This window comes from Cotesia typhae, unplaced genomic scaffold, assembly GCF_013202065.1.
Source record: "Cotesia typhae breed Kobodo isofemale line unplaced genomic scaffold, CoteBio_Ctyphae contig_11, whole genome shotgun sequence".
NCBI classification, from domain to species: Eukaryota; Metazoa; Arthropoda; class Insecta; order Hymenoptera; family Braconidae; genus Cotesia; species Cotesia typhae.
This window is the reverse complement of record NW_027423711.1, coordinates 3,203,454-3,222,543: the sequence shown is the minus strand read 5'-3', so window position 1 is coordinate 3,222,543 and position 19,090 is coordinate 3,203,454. Positions and strand designations below refer to the sequence as shown.

Here is a 19,090-nt window from a genome sequence, read left to right as displayed (position 1 = left end):
TATCAATTTCTTATTAAAAATTTATTTATTTTACTATTTTAAATTGTCTTGCATTTTATTTTAATTTTTTCATTAAAAATCAAGGAATCTAGTTCAAATTTGATGCCATTCAAAGAATAGACAAGTTGTGCCATCTAACAGCGAAGACTACTATTCAAACTGATAGTAATTAATTTTTTTAATTTTTAAATAAACTTTTTTTTTTTTTTTTTTTTTAAAGAATTGAAAATTATGTTAAATGTTTTCAAAGCTTCTAATCATTTTTACCGATAATCAATTTATGATGATAAGTATTTTTGTTGCATTTAAAAATGCTCTATTTCTAGATACATAATTAAGAAATGACCTTGTATCTTGTGAACTATTGACATTTTTAAAGGTATAAGCTCATCCCGATGTTACACTCATCAAGAGCTTTCATTTGAGTACCCACATCAATTTTTCATATATTTTATATATTTATATATATAAATATATGAATATATGAAAAATATATCAAAAATGCATGTGGGTACTCAAATGAAAGCTCTTGATGAGTGTAACATTAAAATGAGCTTATATTTTTAAAATATATATTATATATATATATGAAAAATATATCAAAAATGCATGTGAGTACTCAAATGAAAGCTCTTGATGAGTGTAACATCGGAATGAGCTTATATCTTAAAAAACTCCAATATTTAAAAAAGTACAGTGCAATTTAACAAAAGTCATTATTTAATAAAGCAAAATTTTATTTATTTTTAGCTCACAAATCTCGGCAGTCACATAGTGACTGCAAAATTGCTAATTACCTATATTTAAATTAATAAATTTAATATTTTAAAAAAATTTTATTATTTTAAACATGTATAATAAATTTATACTTGTAATTGCTAAAATGATTTTAATCTATATTACGAATTTTACATTAATTAAAATTTTTTATGCAAATTTTTACTTCTAAATTTCAAATAAATTGATTTTTTCTTGAATTATACGTAGCTGTTAACTTCCTTGAGTCTTTGATATTTAGGCACGAAATTTTCACTAACATCTTGGATCATTGTTGACACGAGCCTTTTTAAATCATATTTGTGCGACCATCCCCAATCATTACGAGCTTCCGAGTCATCAAATACTTGCGGCCACGATTCAGCTGTGAATAAAAAAAAAATTTTTTATTAAATTATTTTAATTAGAATCTCCAGAAGTAATTTGAGTTTAAAATAAACGAAAAAAAAAATTTTCATTTGATAAAAAGTATCTGATTAATTCTGTCTAAATTTTAAAATCAACTTTCTAACTAGCAATTTTTTTAATTGAGAAAGCTAGGTATAATACATGGCTTTGGAGCTAGAAGTATCTCTATCTTTTGTGATATTTCTGTCTCAAGCAATTGCGAAAAAATATTTTAAGGTCACAAAATGGTTAAAAAAAATTTTGTATTAATTTTTAAATATTTTTTTAAACTTCAACTAAGTCTATAATAATTATTGATAATTTTAATTCGTAAAAAAAGTTTAAAAAAATTAACGTTGTTTAAATTTTCTCAAAAAAATAAAATTAATAAATAAATGTTTCATTATTTTTTTTTTTAATTTTTGCAGTTTTACATTCTTAAAAAATTGAGATTTTTTTTTTGTAAAAAAAATTGAATTTTTTTTTTTGTAAAAAAAAATGTAAATTGCTTATTTTTACTTAAAATCATCAATATTCAATTTTTATTTAAAAAAAAAAAAAAAAATTTTTTTTAGTTATTTAATTAAATTTATTAAATAAAATAAATACCTATCAATTGCCGTGAATCCGGTTTATATGAAATTTCAAGATCAGGAATATGTTTACGTAGTTCATTAAACAACTCCTCAGGTGTAAAACTCATTGCAGTAACATTATATGTTCGCTTTTTCAGCATCTCGTCAGGAACATTGAGGAATTGGAACAAAGAGTTCAAGCAGTCGTCAATATACATCATAGGTAATTTCGTATAAGGTTCTAAGTAGCATTCATATCTTTTAGTCATCAACCCTTCATGAAAAACTGCAACTGCATAATCTGAAAAAAATAAATTAATTAAAAATCAATTTTCAGTTTTATCAATCAAAAATATAATACTAAAATAAGCAAACATTTAAGAAAATTTTTTATTAATTAAATTAGAACTAAAAAAATATTTTTAAAAAATTGCACTTATAGTTTTTCAAATTTTATAGATGTATAATTTTTTCTTTTTATTTTTTTTTAATAAGAAAAATAATACTGAGTGTCAGATTTCTATTAATTTAATTTTCATATCAAAAATTTAAAATAAAAAAAAAAAAAATAGAATTTTTTTCAGATGCAAAAAATAATTTAATATATAATATGTGAAGAAATGCATTTAAATGAATAATTTATTCTGTTACTTTAATCCAGAAAATAGTTCATGGATCGTAGAGTAAACAAGACAATCTCACGCTTGCAAGCTCTCAAATTTCAAGATTGATTACCTCATTATGCAATTGTACCAACGAAACCGCTATCGCTATTGCTGTTTAGATTTATAGCCTAGTTATTTCTTTTTGCACAATAATTCTCCTTTAAAATAAAATTTATTTAAAATATTTCGCGTTTTTGATACCATAAGAGCGTCGAATAAAAATCCTATTTTTTTTTCTAAGTTCAAAAAAATTTTTAGTTTGAAGAAAAAATTTTTTTTGCATTTCTGGACATTTCATGAAAAAATACGTCGATTTAAAAAAAAATTTTTTTTCATGAAATGTCCAAAAATGCAAAAAAAAATTTTTTTTCAAACTAAAAATTTTTTTGGACTTAGAAAAAAAATAGAATTTTTATTATATGCCCTTTTGACATCCGAGGTAGGTCCCGGAAGCCATACATAGAAAAAAAAAATTAATTTGAATCAAGAGAAAAATTTTTAAACCAAGAAAATAATTTTGAAGGGTTTCATTGTCTTGGATCAAGACGAAAAATTCTTAAATCAAGTGAGATTTATTTAAACCAGTAAAAATTTCTTAGTTTAAGAATTTTTCTACTCAAATCAAAAAGATGAAATTCTTCAAGATTATTTACTTGATTCAAGTAAATTTTTTTTTTTGTGTAAAAAAAAAAAAATACGCTGATTCCCGAAAATAAATTTTTTTTATACGCCCTTATGGCTTTTAACTGGGACCTTTTGCCTTAATAATTTAATTTGCCTTAATAACTTAATTATTTTACCTGTAGTACCACCGCCAGGAGGGTCGCTGCTAATTACCCCTGGGAATCTCAAACAGCGAAAATCAAGGCCAAATCTGTGATGGTAATATTCCCCAAGAAGTTCAGCGTGTACTTTACTGACACCATAAATAGTCCTCGGCCGCTGCACAGTGGTATTAGGCGTAGGATTGCGTGGCGAATCAGGACCAAAAGCTCCGATAGTCGAGGGTACAAATATTTTCAAGTTATACTGCTTAGCCAACTCCATCACATTGTGCATCCCTGTGAGTTTACAAATATTTAAATTTAAATTGAAAAATAAAAGTCATCAAATTTGTATTTTCTTTTTAATTTAAGAAAGCAACTTAATGAATTATAATAAAAGTTTCCGTCACAAAATTACACTCCAACGCGCTCGAAATCGTCTTTGTTATTTAACTTTCACTTTGACTTTCTAAACAACATAATTTTACTTTTTTTTTTTTTTTTTTTTTTTTTTTTTTTTTTCAAGTTACTTTTGACTTTGATAATAATAAAATAAAGATAATTAAAATTTATGCAAATCATGGAATTAAAAATTATAATTATAAGGAAAAAACAGTTTTTTTCACCTTCAATATTGACACGCACAGCTAATGGAACATTTTGCTCCCCAATAACACTTAGCAGTGCACTGAAATGTATCAGCCAATCAATTTGATGATTGACGACTATTTTTTGCAACCCTTTAAAATCTAAAATATCCGCGAAAATAAATGGCCCGTTTGATAAAGATTCATTTGACGGCTTTATTATGTCCGATAGGATCACATTTTCGCTGCCGTAATTTTTTCGTAGCAATTTTGCGCATTCTGTTCCTAGTTGTCCTAATCCACCTTTAATTAAAAAAAAAATTCTTGTTTTAATATTTTAATTTAATTAATAAATAAAATAAAAAAATAATTTTACCTGTTATTAAAATTCGTGGCGGTTTATCAGAACTTCTAATGTCCTTTTTAAAAATTTCACTCGTTTTAATTCCGCGTAAAGAAATATTTATCTGAGATTTCAATCTCAGAAATTTTCTGCTAAACATTTTTAATTAAAAAAAAAAATTTTTTTTGGAGGGTTGAAAATTCTGCTTTAATTTTTTACGTTCAATGGATTATAAATAACGGTTTGCTGAAAGATACGACAAAATGGAGATAAATTATTGTGCAGTATTGATTGTTGATCGGTTTACGGTCTAGCAACTACTGCTCACTCCAGGTACAGCTCACTTTAATACAATATGATATGATCGTACGGTACTCCTATTAGATAGGAATTTGGAAAACCAGTTTTGATGGAGAGAGGGCAACATCGAATGGGAGATCTTTGGTTTATACCTGTTTTAGTCCAGACATGTAAATTATAAAAAAAGTACCGATGCAATAATTTATTACCACTAGAGAATATTTATAAATATTATATTTACAAACAAATAATGACCTTTTGGCAGCAAAATATAATCTATCCAAAAATAAGAGTCAAAATGGGTGAATATTTGAAAATAAAGAAACAGTTTTTTTTTTTTTTTTTTTTTATTAAAAAACTGGTTTTTTTAATTATTTAAATAACCAGTAGTTGATTTATTATTCTATTAATTTATTAATTGATCTTGTTATTTTACGCGGCTGTTAATTGCGTAATTTATTAGCTATAAAATCGCAAAAACTTATTTATCTTGACAGGCTGTCGGAGTAAATAGAAATAATAAAACATTGTATATGAGTATTACTATTTAATACGCATTACATTTTTTTAGAATTAATTAAATAGCCTTGATGCGATTTCATGATGTCATAATTGTGGTGTAATATTACTACTATTTTATTTTCTACTGAACTATAACAGATGAGACGTAAATACAAAAAGAGGCTCGTCCCAACCGGTCGAACCTGATTAGTCGACTATTTTCTTTTGTATACTTTAAGTCTAAGACGGTTCCTAGACATTCCAGATGAAAACATTGAATGTATTGGTATTCTGTATATGTTAGTAAAGAATTAAATTTTATTAAATTATTAATAATAGTTTAAAGTAATCTGTAGAATATATAAATTTATTACGGCTTTGACTTACGACAAAACAGTCATTCTTGAAAAATTTAGAAATTTTTATTTTTCTTATTGTTCTGACAATAATTATAATTATAATATGTATCTTAAAATATGTATAAATATCCCCTTAAAATTTTAAAACAATTCGTACTGGATTTTTTTTTTATTTTAATTCCCAAAAATCATCTTTTTTTTTTTAGGCTGTCACACTAGATACGCCGCTTAAGCCAAGACAAATTTTTTAGTTTAAGAATTTTTCTGTTCAAATCAAGAAGAAATTCTTAAAAATTATTTCCTTATTCAAATTAATTTTTTTTTTCTGTTTATCCTTTTTGTCGTAGTTTATACTTCACTTCCCTCATTTCTTCTGGCAAATTAATCCAGACCACTCTGATTAATTTTCTATAAATACTATTATAAGTTAATTACAATATTAAATTTTTTTATTAAAAAAAAAAAAAAAAAAAAAAAATCAAAATCTTTAGAGCAGGAAAATAAAGAAAAAAAAACGAAATAACAAGACACGAAGACTCGAATGGCATGTAGGTTGGAACGTACATGCGTTACAACCTAATTAAACTCATATTCTTCCAGTCCATTATTACTCAATTAATTAACAACTCCTCAAATCAAATATCAAACTTTTCAGCCGTCAAAACAAGAAATCAATATTACTACAAATTATAACATCAAAAGAAAGCAACATAAGTGTCGTGAGTTTAACAAGCGACAATTTTCGCGCCCGTGATGATATCTTGGAGAAAGGAAAAAGATATATATTATTAAGCGTGTCTTCACGGTAGTTGAACACCCACTTCGCAATGTTATTTTTTCTCCCATTTCTCCCTCTTTTTAGTTCGTCTGTCCACTATACGATGTATGTAAGGATTTGGTCGGTTCAACTTTGGCGGGAATTACCGGGGATTCCCCCAGCCGTGTCTTCTTTCTTCTTTCTATTTCCCCATCCATAGATACTTCAACCGCGTGTGCTTCGAACACTTGTTATCCTTACTCGGTACTTAGTTTATTTCTGTAACGTGCAACAGAAAGAACTTACTTAGTTTGTTGTTTAAATTAAATATTAAATTAAAAATTAAAATAAAAAATTTATTTAAAAATTAAATTAAAAAAAAAAAATTTTAATTTAAAATAAAAAATAGAATTAAAAATTAAAAATAAACAAAAAAATTAAAAATTTTAAATAAAAAATAAAATTTTTTTTTTTTTTAATTAATTTATTTAACGTCGCTCTAACCGTTTGGTCCTAGGCGACAGAAAAATTAAATTAAAAAAATTAAAAATTAAATTAAAAAGTGATTATTTTTGTTTAATCCACAACAGCAATTTTGATTTCTTCCCTTATTTAATATTGTAAATAATCAACCAAAAATCGCAGAACTATTGTAATTTTTTGGATTGTAGGTAAGTCACACAAATTTATCAATAAAAATTTTTAATCCCATCGTTAAATTATTTAATCAATCTAAAAAAAATTTTTCTCGCAATCTTCCGACTGTGAAGCGATTGTTTCTTTTACCGTTCGTTAATTGGCATCTTTTAAAACTGACCCCAATTAAAGTTATGAAATTTTGGACCGGACAGTATGTTATTGTCTGGTCTGTACGTATATTAACAAAAAGTTCGTTCTCGCAAATTGTCTGGAAGGTGCACGACCTTAATGCAACGTTGCATAACGATAGCAGATTTAAATCACGATGAATATCCTCGGACTTGGGTTGAGATCTGGAAAAATATGCAGGAAGTCCGAATCACTTTCACTTTATGCGAAACAATTTAAAGGTATAACAATACCTTAGTCATACTTTCCTTACTCTTCATCTCAAAATCCATCAATCATCAAAAAAATGATCATTTATTATTTTAATTTGTTACACAACATACTTTCTAAATGATGCATTAATTATTGTCATTGCATAAGTAATTATTTCGGAAAAAGTCATTGTCATTAGCTTAATTGTTTAAAAATAAATTAGCTGGCAATTTACTGATATTAGCGTACGAAGATATATCGAAGAACGTCAATACTACCATCGTAAATACTTTAAAAAGCATATACGTACGTGAATGTGCATTTGTGTCCTCAGTTAATTTAAGTTAGAAGTAATTATTAACGGCGAATGATTGTCATAGCGGTCTTTGGCTTACTTGCGGTCCGAGGATCAATTTTATCCTTCTGCGACCGTGACGTCGACGTGTTAAGAATGGAGTACCATGACTTTAAACATTTTTATCCTCTTTCGTAGTGTAGCCCACTATTTCCTGCATTTTAAATATTAAAGACATACAATAATACAAATATGTTTTGACACCATCATTTTATTTAAATGCCACAACACGTGTTACTTGTACTTATGAAACATACCTCAATTAAAGGCACCTGTTTAGTGAAAAGAATAATAAAAACATATAATCTTAAATACCTTCGTTTAAAATATTGCCAAATTATTTACCGACTGTTTACTATTTCGACATCTTTAACGATCCATACGCCTTTAAATACTGTTTGTACTTGTTTTCTTTTGAATTTTATAACTATAATTATCCATTTATCTTTCAGAGAGACGAGAGATCATGAAAAAGTGACTATTTAATTGTTATCAAAATGGGAACAACGTCAGAAGGGCGACAAGCCGTATGCCTGTTTTTTTTGTTGATTTTTATTGTTAAAATTGTTGATTGCCAAGATGACTATGGGTGCCCATCGCAAGAAAAAATTTTACCATGTAGATGTTCTATGAGAGATATGGAATATCAAATATGGTAATTTTTTATTATTTTTCGTAATTTCTTAAATATTGACGTTTTTAAAAATATAAGCTCATCCCAATGTTACACGCATCAAGAGCTTTTATTTGAGTACCCACATGTATTTTGATATATTTTCCATATATACATATATATATATATATATATATATATATATATATATATATATATATATATATATATATATATATATAAAATATATGAAAAATTGATGTGGGTACTTAAATGAAAGGTCTTGATGAGTGTAATGTCGGGGTGAGCTTATATCTTTCAAAATATCAGTAGTTCTCAAGAAACAAGGTCATTTCTTAATCATGCACAGAAAAAAAAATTTTCTTGAATCAAGTATATATTTTTAAAGAGCTCAATATTCTTGATTTGAGTAGAAAAATTCTTGATTTAAGAAAATTATTCTTAATTTGAGGAAATTTTACTTAATTCAAGAATTTTTCTCTTGAATCAAGTAAATTTTTTTTTCTGTATGTATCTAGAGATAGAGCATTTTTGAATGCAGCCTAAATACTTATCACAATAAATTAATAATTTCTGAGAATGATAAGAAACCTTGAAAAGGCACAAATTCAAGTCAAGACCTTTGCAATGACACTAAATTTCACTAAAAAAAAAAAACAGATTTTATCATATGACTATCCTGGACACAAAATTTTTTTTAATCTCTTAATAATATAGATTATCAAAAAAAAAAAAAATGTTTAATTAAAAAAAAAAAAAATTTTTTTCAGGTGTAGCCACAGTGAATTACCAAAAGTACTCGAAGGCTTAAAAGCAGTAAGTCACTACATAAGTCATCCAGTGGACGAGTTGATCCTCGAAAATAACAATTTACCAAGTTTACCTGGAAAAGTATTCACAAATCTACGGGTGCTGCGCCTAATGCTCCGAAACAATCACTTGGAGCGAGTGTCTTCAGGATGGTTAGACGGTTTGCACGATTCTCTGTTAGAATTATTTATCGTCGAGCCGGAATTGCGGTCATTACCCATTGACAGTTTAGACAATCTCATGGGTCTTGAAGCAATTACCCTGCAAAGTAGATCAATGAAACGTTTGCCAAGATTGTCAAGTTTAACAAAACTTCGTTACCTTCAAGTAAATTCGCCAACCTTACTCGAGTTGTCGCCGATGAATTTCCGCGATTTACCAAATTTAGAGCAACTGCACATATTCGGTAGCCCGAAATTGATGCGCTTGGAAGCTGGGCTGTTTAAAAATTTGCCAAAATTGGCACTGATAAATATAACCAGCTGTGGAATTGTTTGGATTCATCCACGTGCATTTGTCGACCTTCCAGAATTAAGAGAAATATCATTCGAAGACAATAAAATTCCCGATGCTGCAATAATCGGTCGCGCAATGATAGAGCTACCAGTATTGTCAGTGATTCGTTTAAACAGCAATAAAATAACGCGGTTGCAAGAAGAAGCGTTTGTAAATTTACCATCATTGAGCAGACTTTATCTAACTGGAAATTTCATAACTGAAATATTTCCCGGAGCTTTTCAGATGCTACCAGTTTTGCGTGTACTGGATTTGAACTACAATCTAATCAGCAGAATACATCCAGAGTTTTTCATCCAACGCACTGGTAGCACTTTAGAGGAGCTGTGGGTAATGGGCAATCGTTTGAATCACGTAAACGAACTTCGTGCTATCCTAGAAGCATTGCCACGATTAAAGTTTCTAGATGCTTCTTACAATCAATTTGAAGAGATTCCATTCGGTACTATGAGAGGCCATCCAACTCTCGAGCGTCTTCACCTTGATCACAATAGACTCACTTTTTTACAGCGAGAAACTTTTTCAGCAATGCCAGCTCTGAGAGAATTAAGGCTTAGAAATAATTCATTGACTAATCTTTTAGAAGCTCCTTTTTGGAATTTACCTGGATTGAAAGTAAATTAATTTCAGATAGTAGCTAGTATAATCCAGATTATAATGAGTATAATCCAGATATCACCCAGTATACTCTGGATTACAATGAGTATAATCCAGATATCACTCAGTATAATCTGGATTATACTAGCTACCATCTGAAAATTTTTTTCACCACAGATATCACTGAGTAGAATCTTGGATGAAAAAAGTTGGGAAAAATTTTGGCTCTCATATTTTTGGATAAAATTTCTATTTTATCTTTTTTTAATATATATTTTTTTAAAAGTACTTAAAAAAAAACGAACAATTTAAAAAAAATCTTAAATATCACAATTTTGCAAAAAAATTTATAATTTTTTTGAAACTTTGAAAATTTGTTAAAATTGGGATAATTAATTTTTATTTTAAATTGTTCATTTTTTTTAAAAAAAAAAAAAAAAAAAACATCGAAATTTCCAAAAAAAAAAAAAATTAAAATTAAAATCTTGGACTGCACTTGCAAATAATTATCTAAAATTTTTTTTACAGGGACTTGATTTATCTGAAAACTACTTTAGACACGTCGAACCAGCACTTTTTGAAAATTTGCCAAATTTACGTAGACTCGATCTGAGTGGCAACGAAATAGGAATGATAGAACCAGAGTCTTTTTTAAATGTCCCAGCTCTGGAGTATTTAAACTTATCCCACAATGCAATCTCTCTAATCCATCCTATGACAATGAGACACTTGTCAAGTTTATACGAACTGGACATCGGTTGGAATCGATTTATCGAAATCGTACCAGGTTTGCCGAAGAATATAGAGCACCTTCATCTGCCGATGAACCGCATCGTCATGTTGCCAGCATTAGAAAATCAAGACTTGGTACTGCCGGCATTAAGATCGCTGGATTTAAATGCAAATGGCATTGAAAGAGTCTTACCTGGGTCCTTGAGCGAGCTGCCTAATTTGAAGAAATTGAAGCTGGGTTACAATGCGATAAGAGTGATTGAAGACGGGACCTTTGATCGACTTGCCAGGCTCGAGCAATTGGATCTCAGACACAATCGCATTATGTCTCTTCATGGTAGAAGTTTGAAACCCCTTAGAATGCTGATGGACTTAAATTTAAGGGGCAATAGATTGGAACTTATACGACCTGATATTTTTGGTGACAACGTTGAGCTTCAGATGATAGATTTGGCGCGAAATAATTTAGCTCAAATTCCTCACACGATATTTTCTTCGACACGGTAATAATAATTTTAGGCTGTCTTTTTTAAAATTTATACGATTAATTATAATTATTTTGATTTTGACGATGATAAGTTTGTAATAATAGTCCTTTGTATTTATTTTTAATGAAAATCTACTTTCGGTTATGTAATTCAAAAAATCATTCATTCTCGTTGAGAAAGTTTAATTCGATAATTATTACGGTCTTGTGATTTCAATGAATGTTTAGAAATAATAATCACTTACAATTAATTAAGTATATAATTATTTTTAATAATTTCAGAAATTTAAAAGAACTTCACATGTCCTATAACACATTAACCGAGTTACCGGGGTCATTACACGGACTCACGTCACTTGAATTTCTCGATCTGAGTTTCAATAAATTGACCGCATTATCTTCTGACACGCTGAGCAGTCTAACGTCGCTTCTCGAGCTAAAACTCGTGAGAAATAAAATTAAAGAGTTAAGTGAGGGAGCTTTCAATCGGTTGCCGCGATTGAGTTTTATCGATCTCGAGAATAATGATTTGAGAGTTATCGAAAGGAATGCTATTAAGAATCTTCCCGAGCTTCAAGCTATTCGCCTTGGAAAAAATCGCATTCAGGTAATAAAAGTCGTTGTTATACTGAGCGAAAAAATTTCTTTTAAAAAATATGGACATCCTTGTAACAAGAAATTAATTTTTTAGAAATTTTTTTTTGAAAATTTGTAAAATTGTAGTAATCAGCTTTTTTTTTAATTTTTCATTTCTTTTCTGTATTTAAAAAAAAAAAAACATTAAAATAAAAAAAAAAAAATTTATAAATTTCTAAAATTTGTTAAAATTAGATTAATCAACTTTTTTTTAATTTTTCATTTATTTTATGTATTTAAAAAAAAAAAAAACATCAAAATTTTCAAAAAAAAATTTCGTTCAAAAAAATGAAAATTAAAAAATTGAACACAATTTAAAAAAAAATTTATAAAATTTGATTAATCAACTTTTTTTTTTAAATTGTTCATTTTTTTATTTCATAAAAAAAATATAACAAAATTAAAAGAAAAAACTTGTAAATAATAACTCTTTTTTTAAATAAAGTTACTGTGAAAAAATTTTTGATTTCTTCAGCTAAGAAAAATTTTTTTTCTCTCTGGGTATTAATTAAGGACTTATTTTATTATTGACAGTATTTTTTACACTACTGATGTTTCAGATGATTCCAACAGGAGCGTTTACCGATCTTCCGTTGCTGCAGAGCGCTGAAATGCAAGAAAATCGAATTCAAGAGATTGCAATAAATGCATTCATAAACGTGCCAAATCTCTTATTTTTAAATTTGAGCTACAATCTTTTACCAAGTTTGGAACATGCAGGAGTATCTAATTTACGATCACTTGAAGTACTCGATCTTAGTCACAATCGTTTAACTCGTGTGTCGAGTGAAAATATTGCTACTTTGGAGTGGTTAGTTGAATTAAAAGTAAGTTTGAAAAACATTTAATTAATATCATATTTATTAAAAAAAAAAAGTGACACTTTCACAAAGAAAGTGAAGCTTCCCTGTTTCTAATCTAATTTAATCTTGTAATCTTCTTGTTATGCTAGGGCAATAACAATTATTTTGATGCGCATTGTTAATTATGGAGATTAACAGGTGTTTTATAGTAATTTTTATTTTTCTTAAGATAAGATTGATTTCATAGAAAGAACTTTTAATAATTACTAATTATAAATTACAATACTTTTAGTTTCGTAAAATATAAATTATTTATAAATTTGAGAAAATTATTTTATGTTTTTTCATTAGAAAAAAAAATTTTTAAAAAGTGTAAATTTTTCATGAGAAAAAAATTAAAAGTATTAAAAATAATTGAAAAAAAAAAAAAAAAAATAAGTATTTACACGTGAGGTCAATAATTTTCATTTTTTTAAAAGAAATTTCTATTTGATTTTATTGATATATTTTTTATAAATACATAAAAAAATGAACAATTAAAAAAAAAAGTTAATTATCATAATTTTAACAAATTATCAAAAAAGTTTATAAATTTTTTGAAAAATTGTGAATTCAATTTTTTTTTTTTCAATTGTTCGTTTTTTTATGGACTTAAAAAAAAAAATATATCAAAAACATCAAAAAAAAAAAAATAAAATAAAATAAAAATTTTATCCAAAAAAAAAATGTGAGCCCAAATTTTCTCCAATTTTTGAAGGCAAAAAGGCATTTTCATTTTTTTGAACGAAATTTCTATTTGATTTTATTGATAAAAAAATTTATAAATTTTTTATAAAATTATGACATTTTTTTTTTTTTTTAATTGGTCATTTTTTGATGTACTTTTTGAAAAAATATAGATCAAAAAAAGATAAAAGTTTGCTCAATCTTTAATAATAAAATTAGTATTTAAATTTACTTTTTTTTTTTTTAATTTAAATAATTTATACATAAGCTATAATTATTTATTACAGATGGATAACAACCGTATTTGTGGAATCCAAGGGTCACCATTTGACAACATGCCAAGATTAAGAGTACTGAGTATGAGAAGTAACCGAATGTCATCAATATCCGAGAACGTATTTAAAAGACTTCGCTCCAACATAGAAATTTTGGACATAGACGGAAATCCGCTGTCTTGTTCCTGTGATATGATTTGGCTGCGAGGATGGCTACAACAATCCTCATCAGAAGGTCCACGTTGTGCAGACGGTTCACTCTTCAGAGAAGTGAGACTCTCTCGACAGGACTGTCTAAAGAAGAAGCAAGTAGAGCCAATTCATCCAGGATGCGAAACTGAATTTATTGACCAATCTTTGCTCCCTTCTTGTAAGCATATTTTATTTATTATTTCAATTAAGATTTAATATAAACCAAAATTCACAATAAATAATAAAACATTTTAGATTATGGAGAAGGAAAACCTCCACCAGCTTGGATGAATGCCCATAGCCCATCAAAATTAATTCAGAACCCAGATTATTATTACGACGACTATCCCGAGAATGACCAAAATAATTCTCAAAATTTAGCAAATAAATTAAGCAATGAAAATCATCCGTTATCGAATATGAAGACAGGTCCAATTAAAATAATTCAAACGACAACATCAATCTCGAAGCCAATGAACGGAAATTTAACTAAGAAAAAAAATCCACTACCTCCATCGCCAAGCAGTTCCGGTTTTACATTTTTCGGAGTACCTTTACCGAATTTAAATTTCAATCTCTGGAGCTCGGGGAAAAAATCCCAACGAAAAGAAGACGGAAGACCTTCTAGAAGTAGATACCGCACATATCCAACTATTGAACCGGAAATGCACAAAGGATTCAATCCTTTGCCAGAGCCTCAAAGAGGTTTTCGACCCATTGTCAATCCGCTGATTTTACTTGAAAGAAAAAAAAATGATACGATTAATCACTCTGCGACTATTACTCGAGTTTTTCCTGGTAAAAAAAATAATATTAGTAATAGTGATGATAATAATAATAATAATATAAATAATAAAAATATTAGTAAAAAAAATGATGAAGTTTATAATATTAAAAGCGATACTTCAGCATTACCAAGTGCTACAAATCCACGTAGAGTATCATCTTTCCCTAAAGAAGCATCAACTTCTCTAAAAAATAACAATACAACAGAAAATATTCCATTAATATTTAACACAACTGGTTCAACATTATTAAAAACATCTACAACAAGTTCTTCATCAATAAAAACATCTACAAAATACAGTAACATTGAACTCGATGAAGATTTTGAAGAAAGTGTTTTCTTAGATGGTAAAATAGCCAGTCGAATAGTGTGGACAACTCCTGCTTCAAAAATAAATCACACTACAGAAGAAAATTTAACAACATTATTTACCTCAACTGAAAAACAAGAAGACACTGAAAGTGATCAAGAGATTTTCTGGAATTCAGAGGACTTGGCATCGCTTCCAAAACCACCAAGAACCACTCCAATGTCCAATATGATGTTGAATGACTTTATTTCAACGACGAATGAAAATTCATCCACTGATACGGTGGAAGTAACGACTTTGAAAACACGTCTGTTAGCTCAGACTTCTCGTGCGCTTGAACCTTCTGCGTTATCGGCATTTTTAGTTCCAGGTGGACAAGTTCCTGCAAGCACAGTATCAGGTCCAGGATTTGTTGTTAAATCATTGGGAAGATCTACTATTGAAAAAGTTCAAGCTCCTTTCGTATCTAACAGCACTCGTGCTGGAAAAGTAAAGCTATCTAATGACACCAGTGAAAGCGGTAAATTGACTCACTTAGATCCAGTTAAAAAGTCTACAAAAAATAGTTTAAAAATTCTTGATGACGATGATCCTTTTAATTGGTATTATCAGAATTATAATAATACCAATTTAGAACCTTACATGGGTGAAGTTTACACCAGCAGCGCGATCACAATGTATTTACCGTATTTTATAAATTGTTTTACATTTATGTTTTTATTATTGTGCAAATAATTAATTAATGTTATTAGATAATTATTAATCTAGTGGATCGACTGTAATACCAAAGTCTGTTTTAAATAATTTAAGAATATTTTATATAAATTAATAAAATGTATTAACAATTAATTTAAGCGAGTTATAATTACTTATTAATTATTATATTAACAATGCAGTTTATTCTCACTGAGAGTCATTAATATAGAAGTAAAAAATACATTGCTTAATATAATTATTTTTATTTCTTCATTGGCTGATGGTTTAAATTATTTTTAAAATTTTAGGATGAATAAAACGTCAACCATAATAAGTTATTGTAATTATTATCTTTAATGTTGACGAAGATTTGATAATTGCGGTTTAAAAAAAGAACATTTATAAATGTACAGAGAACTAGGACTTAGTTCAAATTAAGATTTATTATTTAGACTCATCAATTAGTCACGGTTCACACTTAAAATATTTACTAATGTATTTTTCAAATTCAATTTAATGTATATAAATGCAACAATGACCAATTTAATTTATCTTTTTGATGATATCATGAAAAATCTTTAGTTTCTTAATTAATCAAGTCCCAATTATTCATCACTTAGCTTTAGCTTTTTCTTTCTCATCTTTTTTCTCATCCTCTTTTTTTTCTTCTTTCTTAGTGTCTGTTTTTTTATCCGTTTCTTTTTTCTCGGCATCACGGTTCGTCAACTTATTATTTATAAGATTGTGCAAAGCGATTATAGACCTGACAAGCGCGGCTAAGTACACTACTAACATTTGATCGTTAGTTTTTATGTATAATGAGTCTACGAAAGTGTTTTGGGTCATGTCGGGAAGTAAATTAAATATATCCTGAAGTTGATAAACAATTTGATGATTGATAGGGAGTTTTCCAGTGCTAACCTGTAATATTAAAAATTTAATAAATTATTATAATTTTACAATATAATAATATTTTTTAATAATTTTTAAAGTTAACTCTTGGAGTCATTTTGACCTCAGAATTTTTTTTTAAATTAATTTTTTCAACATTAAAAACTATTTAATTTAGAACTACCAATTTTGATGTAATAATCTTCATATTATTTTTTAAATAAATTTCAATGAATAAATTAAACAAGGTTTAATTTTACCTGAATTAAGTAATCTTTAATTTCACGAAGCTGCGCATGAATACCCTTGAGTCCAAGAAGTTGATTAGTAATTCTTTGACTCAATGTGCCAACAGTTGTATCCTTGATATCTCTTAGTAAATGCTCTACGCCAACTTCTTCAGCTTCTTCAGCACCAATTTCACTGGGAATATGCTCAAAAGTTTTCGATGTGGGTGATCCATCCTAAATAATAATAATAATAATAATAATAATAATTACATTCGTTCATTAAAAAAAAAAAAAAAAAAAAAAAAAAAAAAAAAAAAACATGAATAAATTCAATTCATTAATTAAAAAGACATGTACATCATGAACTTCTTCGACAGCTTGATAAGCCTCAGTAGGAAGACCAAGATCTTTTGGTTTAGCATCAATAATAACAAGCACTGAGTTAGGGCAGTATCTTCTGATCAATTCGTTTATTGCTACGTCGTTTTGATGGAGTTTAGGACCAGTGTGATACCATCCAACGACTTTTTCACGAGCTGAAAAATTAAAAATTAAAAACTTTTTTTTTTAAAAAAAATGTGAACACTGAAACTTTTAGAGTTCTTTCTTAGTACATTTCATTGGTTAAATTTTTTAAATAAATTAATTACAATAAAAAAATGCTTCTAAAAATTTTTATTAATTTCTACTTGTGAAACTTTTTCATTTAATTTTTTTTTATAATAATTTAATTGTTATAAAATTCTAAAAAAATTTTTAATATCTGTCAACTTCACTGTCATAAAAATTTCATCTTTAGAAGCTCTAAAAAATTTTAAATGACATTTTTATAAATAATTTTCTATGCGTAATTCATTTTTCAAGAAAAATAAAAAAATTGTCAAATGTCTGCTAACTTTGGCCTCATAAAAAAAAAATTGTAAAAAAAATAAATTGACGTCTAGAAATTTTATAAAGTAAAAAATGCAATTTTTTAAAAATAATTTTTCGGAATAAATTTATTTGTTAAAAAGAAAAATCAAGTGACTGCTAACTTTAATGTCATTCGACTGCCGAATGGCCTTTTTTATATTTAAAAATTGTAAAATGTCTGATAATTTTAAAATTATCAAATAACTTACCATTAACTTTTTTAAACATTCCAAACATATTCTCAAGGTAGTCATGGTCAAGAAACCATACTGATTTATCCTTGTCATCCTCGTCAAAGGGAACTAAAAATAGACATACAAAAATTATTAACACAATTAAAACTTAAAAAATGAGTAATTATAACTAATTAAATAATTAGAGATTTATAAAAAAAAAGAATTAATTACTACTGATTATTATTAAATTTAAAACTTATAAAAAAGAGTAATTGTTAATAGTGAAACTAACCTGCAAAACTGTTTGACACATCTAAAACTCCTTTAGCTCGCCAAGATCCAAGTAAAACACCTACGACGCGTTTTTGATTACCTATTTTTCCCATACGAGTAAAATGGTCCACGACACTTAATAAAACCAGTGGATGAACCACAACTTTTGTTGTAACAACCTCTTGACTCGGCATTTTTGATGATTATTTCTCTTTTTTCTCAGCTTTGCATGTAATACTCTCTGCATCTGTATTTGGCTTGCTATGCTATATCTTTTGTTACCTTTTTCATCGCTGAACGTTTATCATTCAATGTCTCTCCTTGTCTTTCTATGATAATGAAGTTAGCCGACATTTAAAAATTTTTATAAATTTTTTATTGAAAAAATTTCAATTCAACAATTAAAAAAAAAAAAAAATTGTCACTTGTAAAAAATTTGAAAAACTATAAGTGCAATTTTTTAAAAATATCTTTTTAGTTGTAATTTAATTAATAAAAAAAATTAAAAAATTTTTAAACGCCTGCTAACTTCAGTGTCATTTCTTTTTGTGAGTATTTTTTGTCACTCCAAGATGGCGCCGTAAGTAAAATCCGTTGAGTCTCGCTCACTAACCAAAAAAGCGGGAAATAGTCGTTCGATGATGTGCGCGCATACTCTTTATCCATAAATTGACAAAATCTTATTCTGACATGAAAATTTTTTAAATAATAATTTGTATATCAGGAATGTGGGCAAGATAAAGTTATAATAACAAATGACACTATTATTTTTGCAACGTTTCGGTCATTTATTATACCTTCCTCAGGTATCTGAAAATTACACATGATAATAATCAACAAAATAATGACCCTGAAGTTAGCAGACGTCTAAAAATTTGTAATTTTTTTTTATTAATTAAATTACAACTAAAAAGATATTTCTAAAAAATTGCACTTGTAGTTTTTCAAGTTTTTTTGCATGTGAAATTTTTTTTTTAATTATTTAAGTAAAATTAAAAATTAAAAAAAAATTCTAAA

General features: G+C 27.4%; 3 protein-coding genes across 4 annotated transcripts; 1 reads left to right on the top strand and 2 right to left on the bottom strand.

Moving 5' to 3' along the window:
* Positions 1 to 711: 711 nt before the first annotated feature.
* Tdh (L-threonine dehydrogenase) lies at positions 712 to 4,409 on the bottom strand. Its single transcript, XM_074237805.1, has 5 exons — positions 4,132 to 4,409; positions 3,795 to 4,058; positions 3,205 to 3,465; positions 1,774 to 2,040; positions 712 to 1,141 (listed from the first exon to the last, which is right to left on the bottom strand). The coding sequence occupies exons 1-5, from the start codon at positions 4,256 to 4,258 to the stop codon at positions 978 to 980; spliced, it is 1,083 nt and encodes a 360-aa protein (XP_074093906.1). The 5' UTR covers positions 4,259 to 4,409; the 3' UTR covers positions 712 to 977.
* A 2,185-nt stretch (positions 4,410 to 6,594) lies between these two features.
* Atk (artichoke) lies at positions 6,595 to 15,877 on the top strand. Of its 2 annotated transcripts, XM_074237919.1 has the most exons (8): positions 6,595 to 6,686; positions 7,843 to 8,045; positions 8,795 to 9,965; positions 10,476 to 11,182; positions 11,449 to 11,773; positions 12,363 to 12,629; positions 13,619 to 13,976; positions 14,054 to 15,877. In XM_074237919.1, the coding sequence occupies exons 2-8, from the start codon at positions 7,888 to 7,890 to the stop codon at positions 15,628 to 15,630; spliced, it is 4,563 nt and encodes a 1,520-aa protein (XP_074094020.1). In that variant the 5' UTR covers positions 6,595 to 6,686; positions 7,843 to 7,887; the 3' UTR covers positions 15,631 to 15,877. The 2 variants fall into 2 exon arrangements, with proteins under 2 accessions (XP_074094020.1, XP_074094011.1); XM_074237910.1 differs by lacking the exon at positions 6,595 to 6,686 and having other exon boundaries at positions 7,768 to 8,045.
* Positions 15,878 to 16,015: 138 nt separating this feature from the next.
* On the bottom strand, positions 16,016 to 18,346 carry Rpn8 (regulatory particle non-ATPase 8). The gene is made up of 5 exons (XM_074237931.1): positions 18,093 to 18,346; positions 17,834 to 17,926; positions 17,070 to 17,248; positions 16,743 to 16,946; positions 16,016 to 16,512 (listed from the first exon to the last, which is right to left on the bottom strand). The coding sequence occupies exons 1-5, from the start codon at positions 18,265 to 18,267 to the stop codon at positions 16,204 to 16,206; spliced, it is 960 nt and encodes a 319-aa protein (XP_074094032.1). The 5' UTR covers positions 18,268 to 18,346; the 3' UTR covers positions 16,016 to 16,203.
* Between the last annotated feature and the right edge of the window lie 744 nt (positions 18,347 to 19,090).

Bases quoted from the DNA above. Each gene is read 5' to 3' on its own strand.
- Tdh (XM_074237805.1), bottom strand. From the start codon at position 4,258: ATGTTTAGCAGAAAATTTCTGAGATTGAAATCTCAGATAAATATTTCT. The intron at 4,059-4,131 runs GTAAAATTATTT...TTTTAATTAAAG, and splicing joins GCCACGAATTTTAATAACAG to GTGGATTAGGACAACTAGGA. The intron at 3,466-3,794 runs GTGAAAAAAACT...GTAAACTCACAG, and splicing joins TGTGCGTGTCAATATTGAAG to GGATGCACAATGTGATGGAG.
- Atk (XM_074237919.1), top strand. From the start codon at position 7,888: ATGGGAACAACGTCAGAAGGGCGACAAGCCGTATGCCTGTTTTTTTTG. The intron at 8,046-8,794 runs GTAATTTTTTAT...AATTTTTTTCAG, and splicing joins GATATGGAATATCAAATATG to GTGTAGCCACAGTGAATTAC. The intron at 11,183-11,448 runs GTAATAATAATT...TAATAATTTCAG, and splicing joins ACGATATTTTCTTCGACACG to AAATTTAAAAGAACTTCACA.
- Rpn8 (XM_074237931.1), bottom strand. From the start codon at position 18,267: ATGCCGAGTCAAGAGGTTGTTACAACAAAAGTTGTGGTTCATCCACTG. The intron at 17,249-17,833 runs GTAAGTTATTTG...TTAATTTTTCAG, and splicing joins AATGTTTAAAAAAGTTAATG to CTCGTGAAAAAGTCGTTGGA. The intron at 16,947-17,069 runs GTACATGTCTTT...ATTATTATTTAG, and splicing joins CTGTCGAAGAAGTTCATGAT to GATGGATCACCCACATCGAA.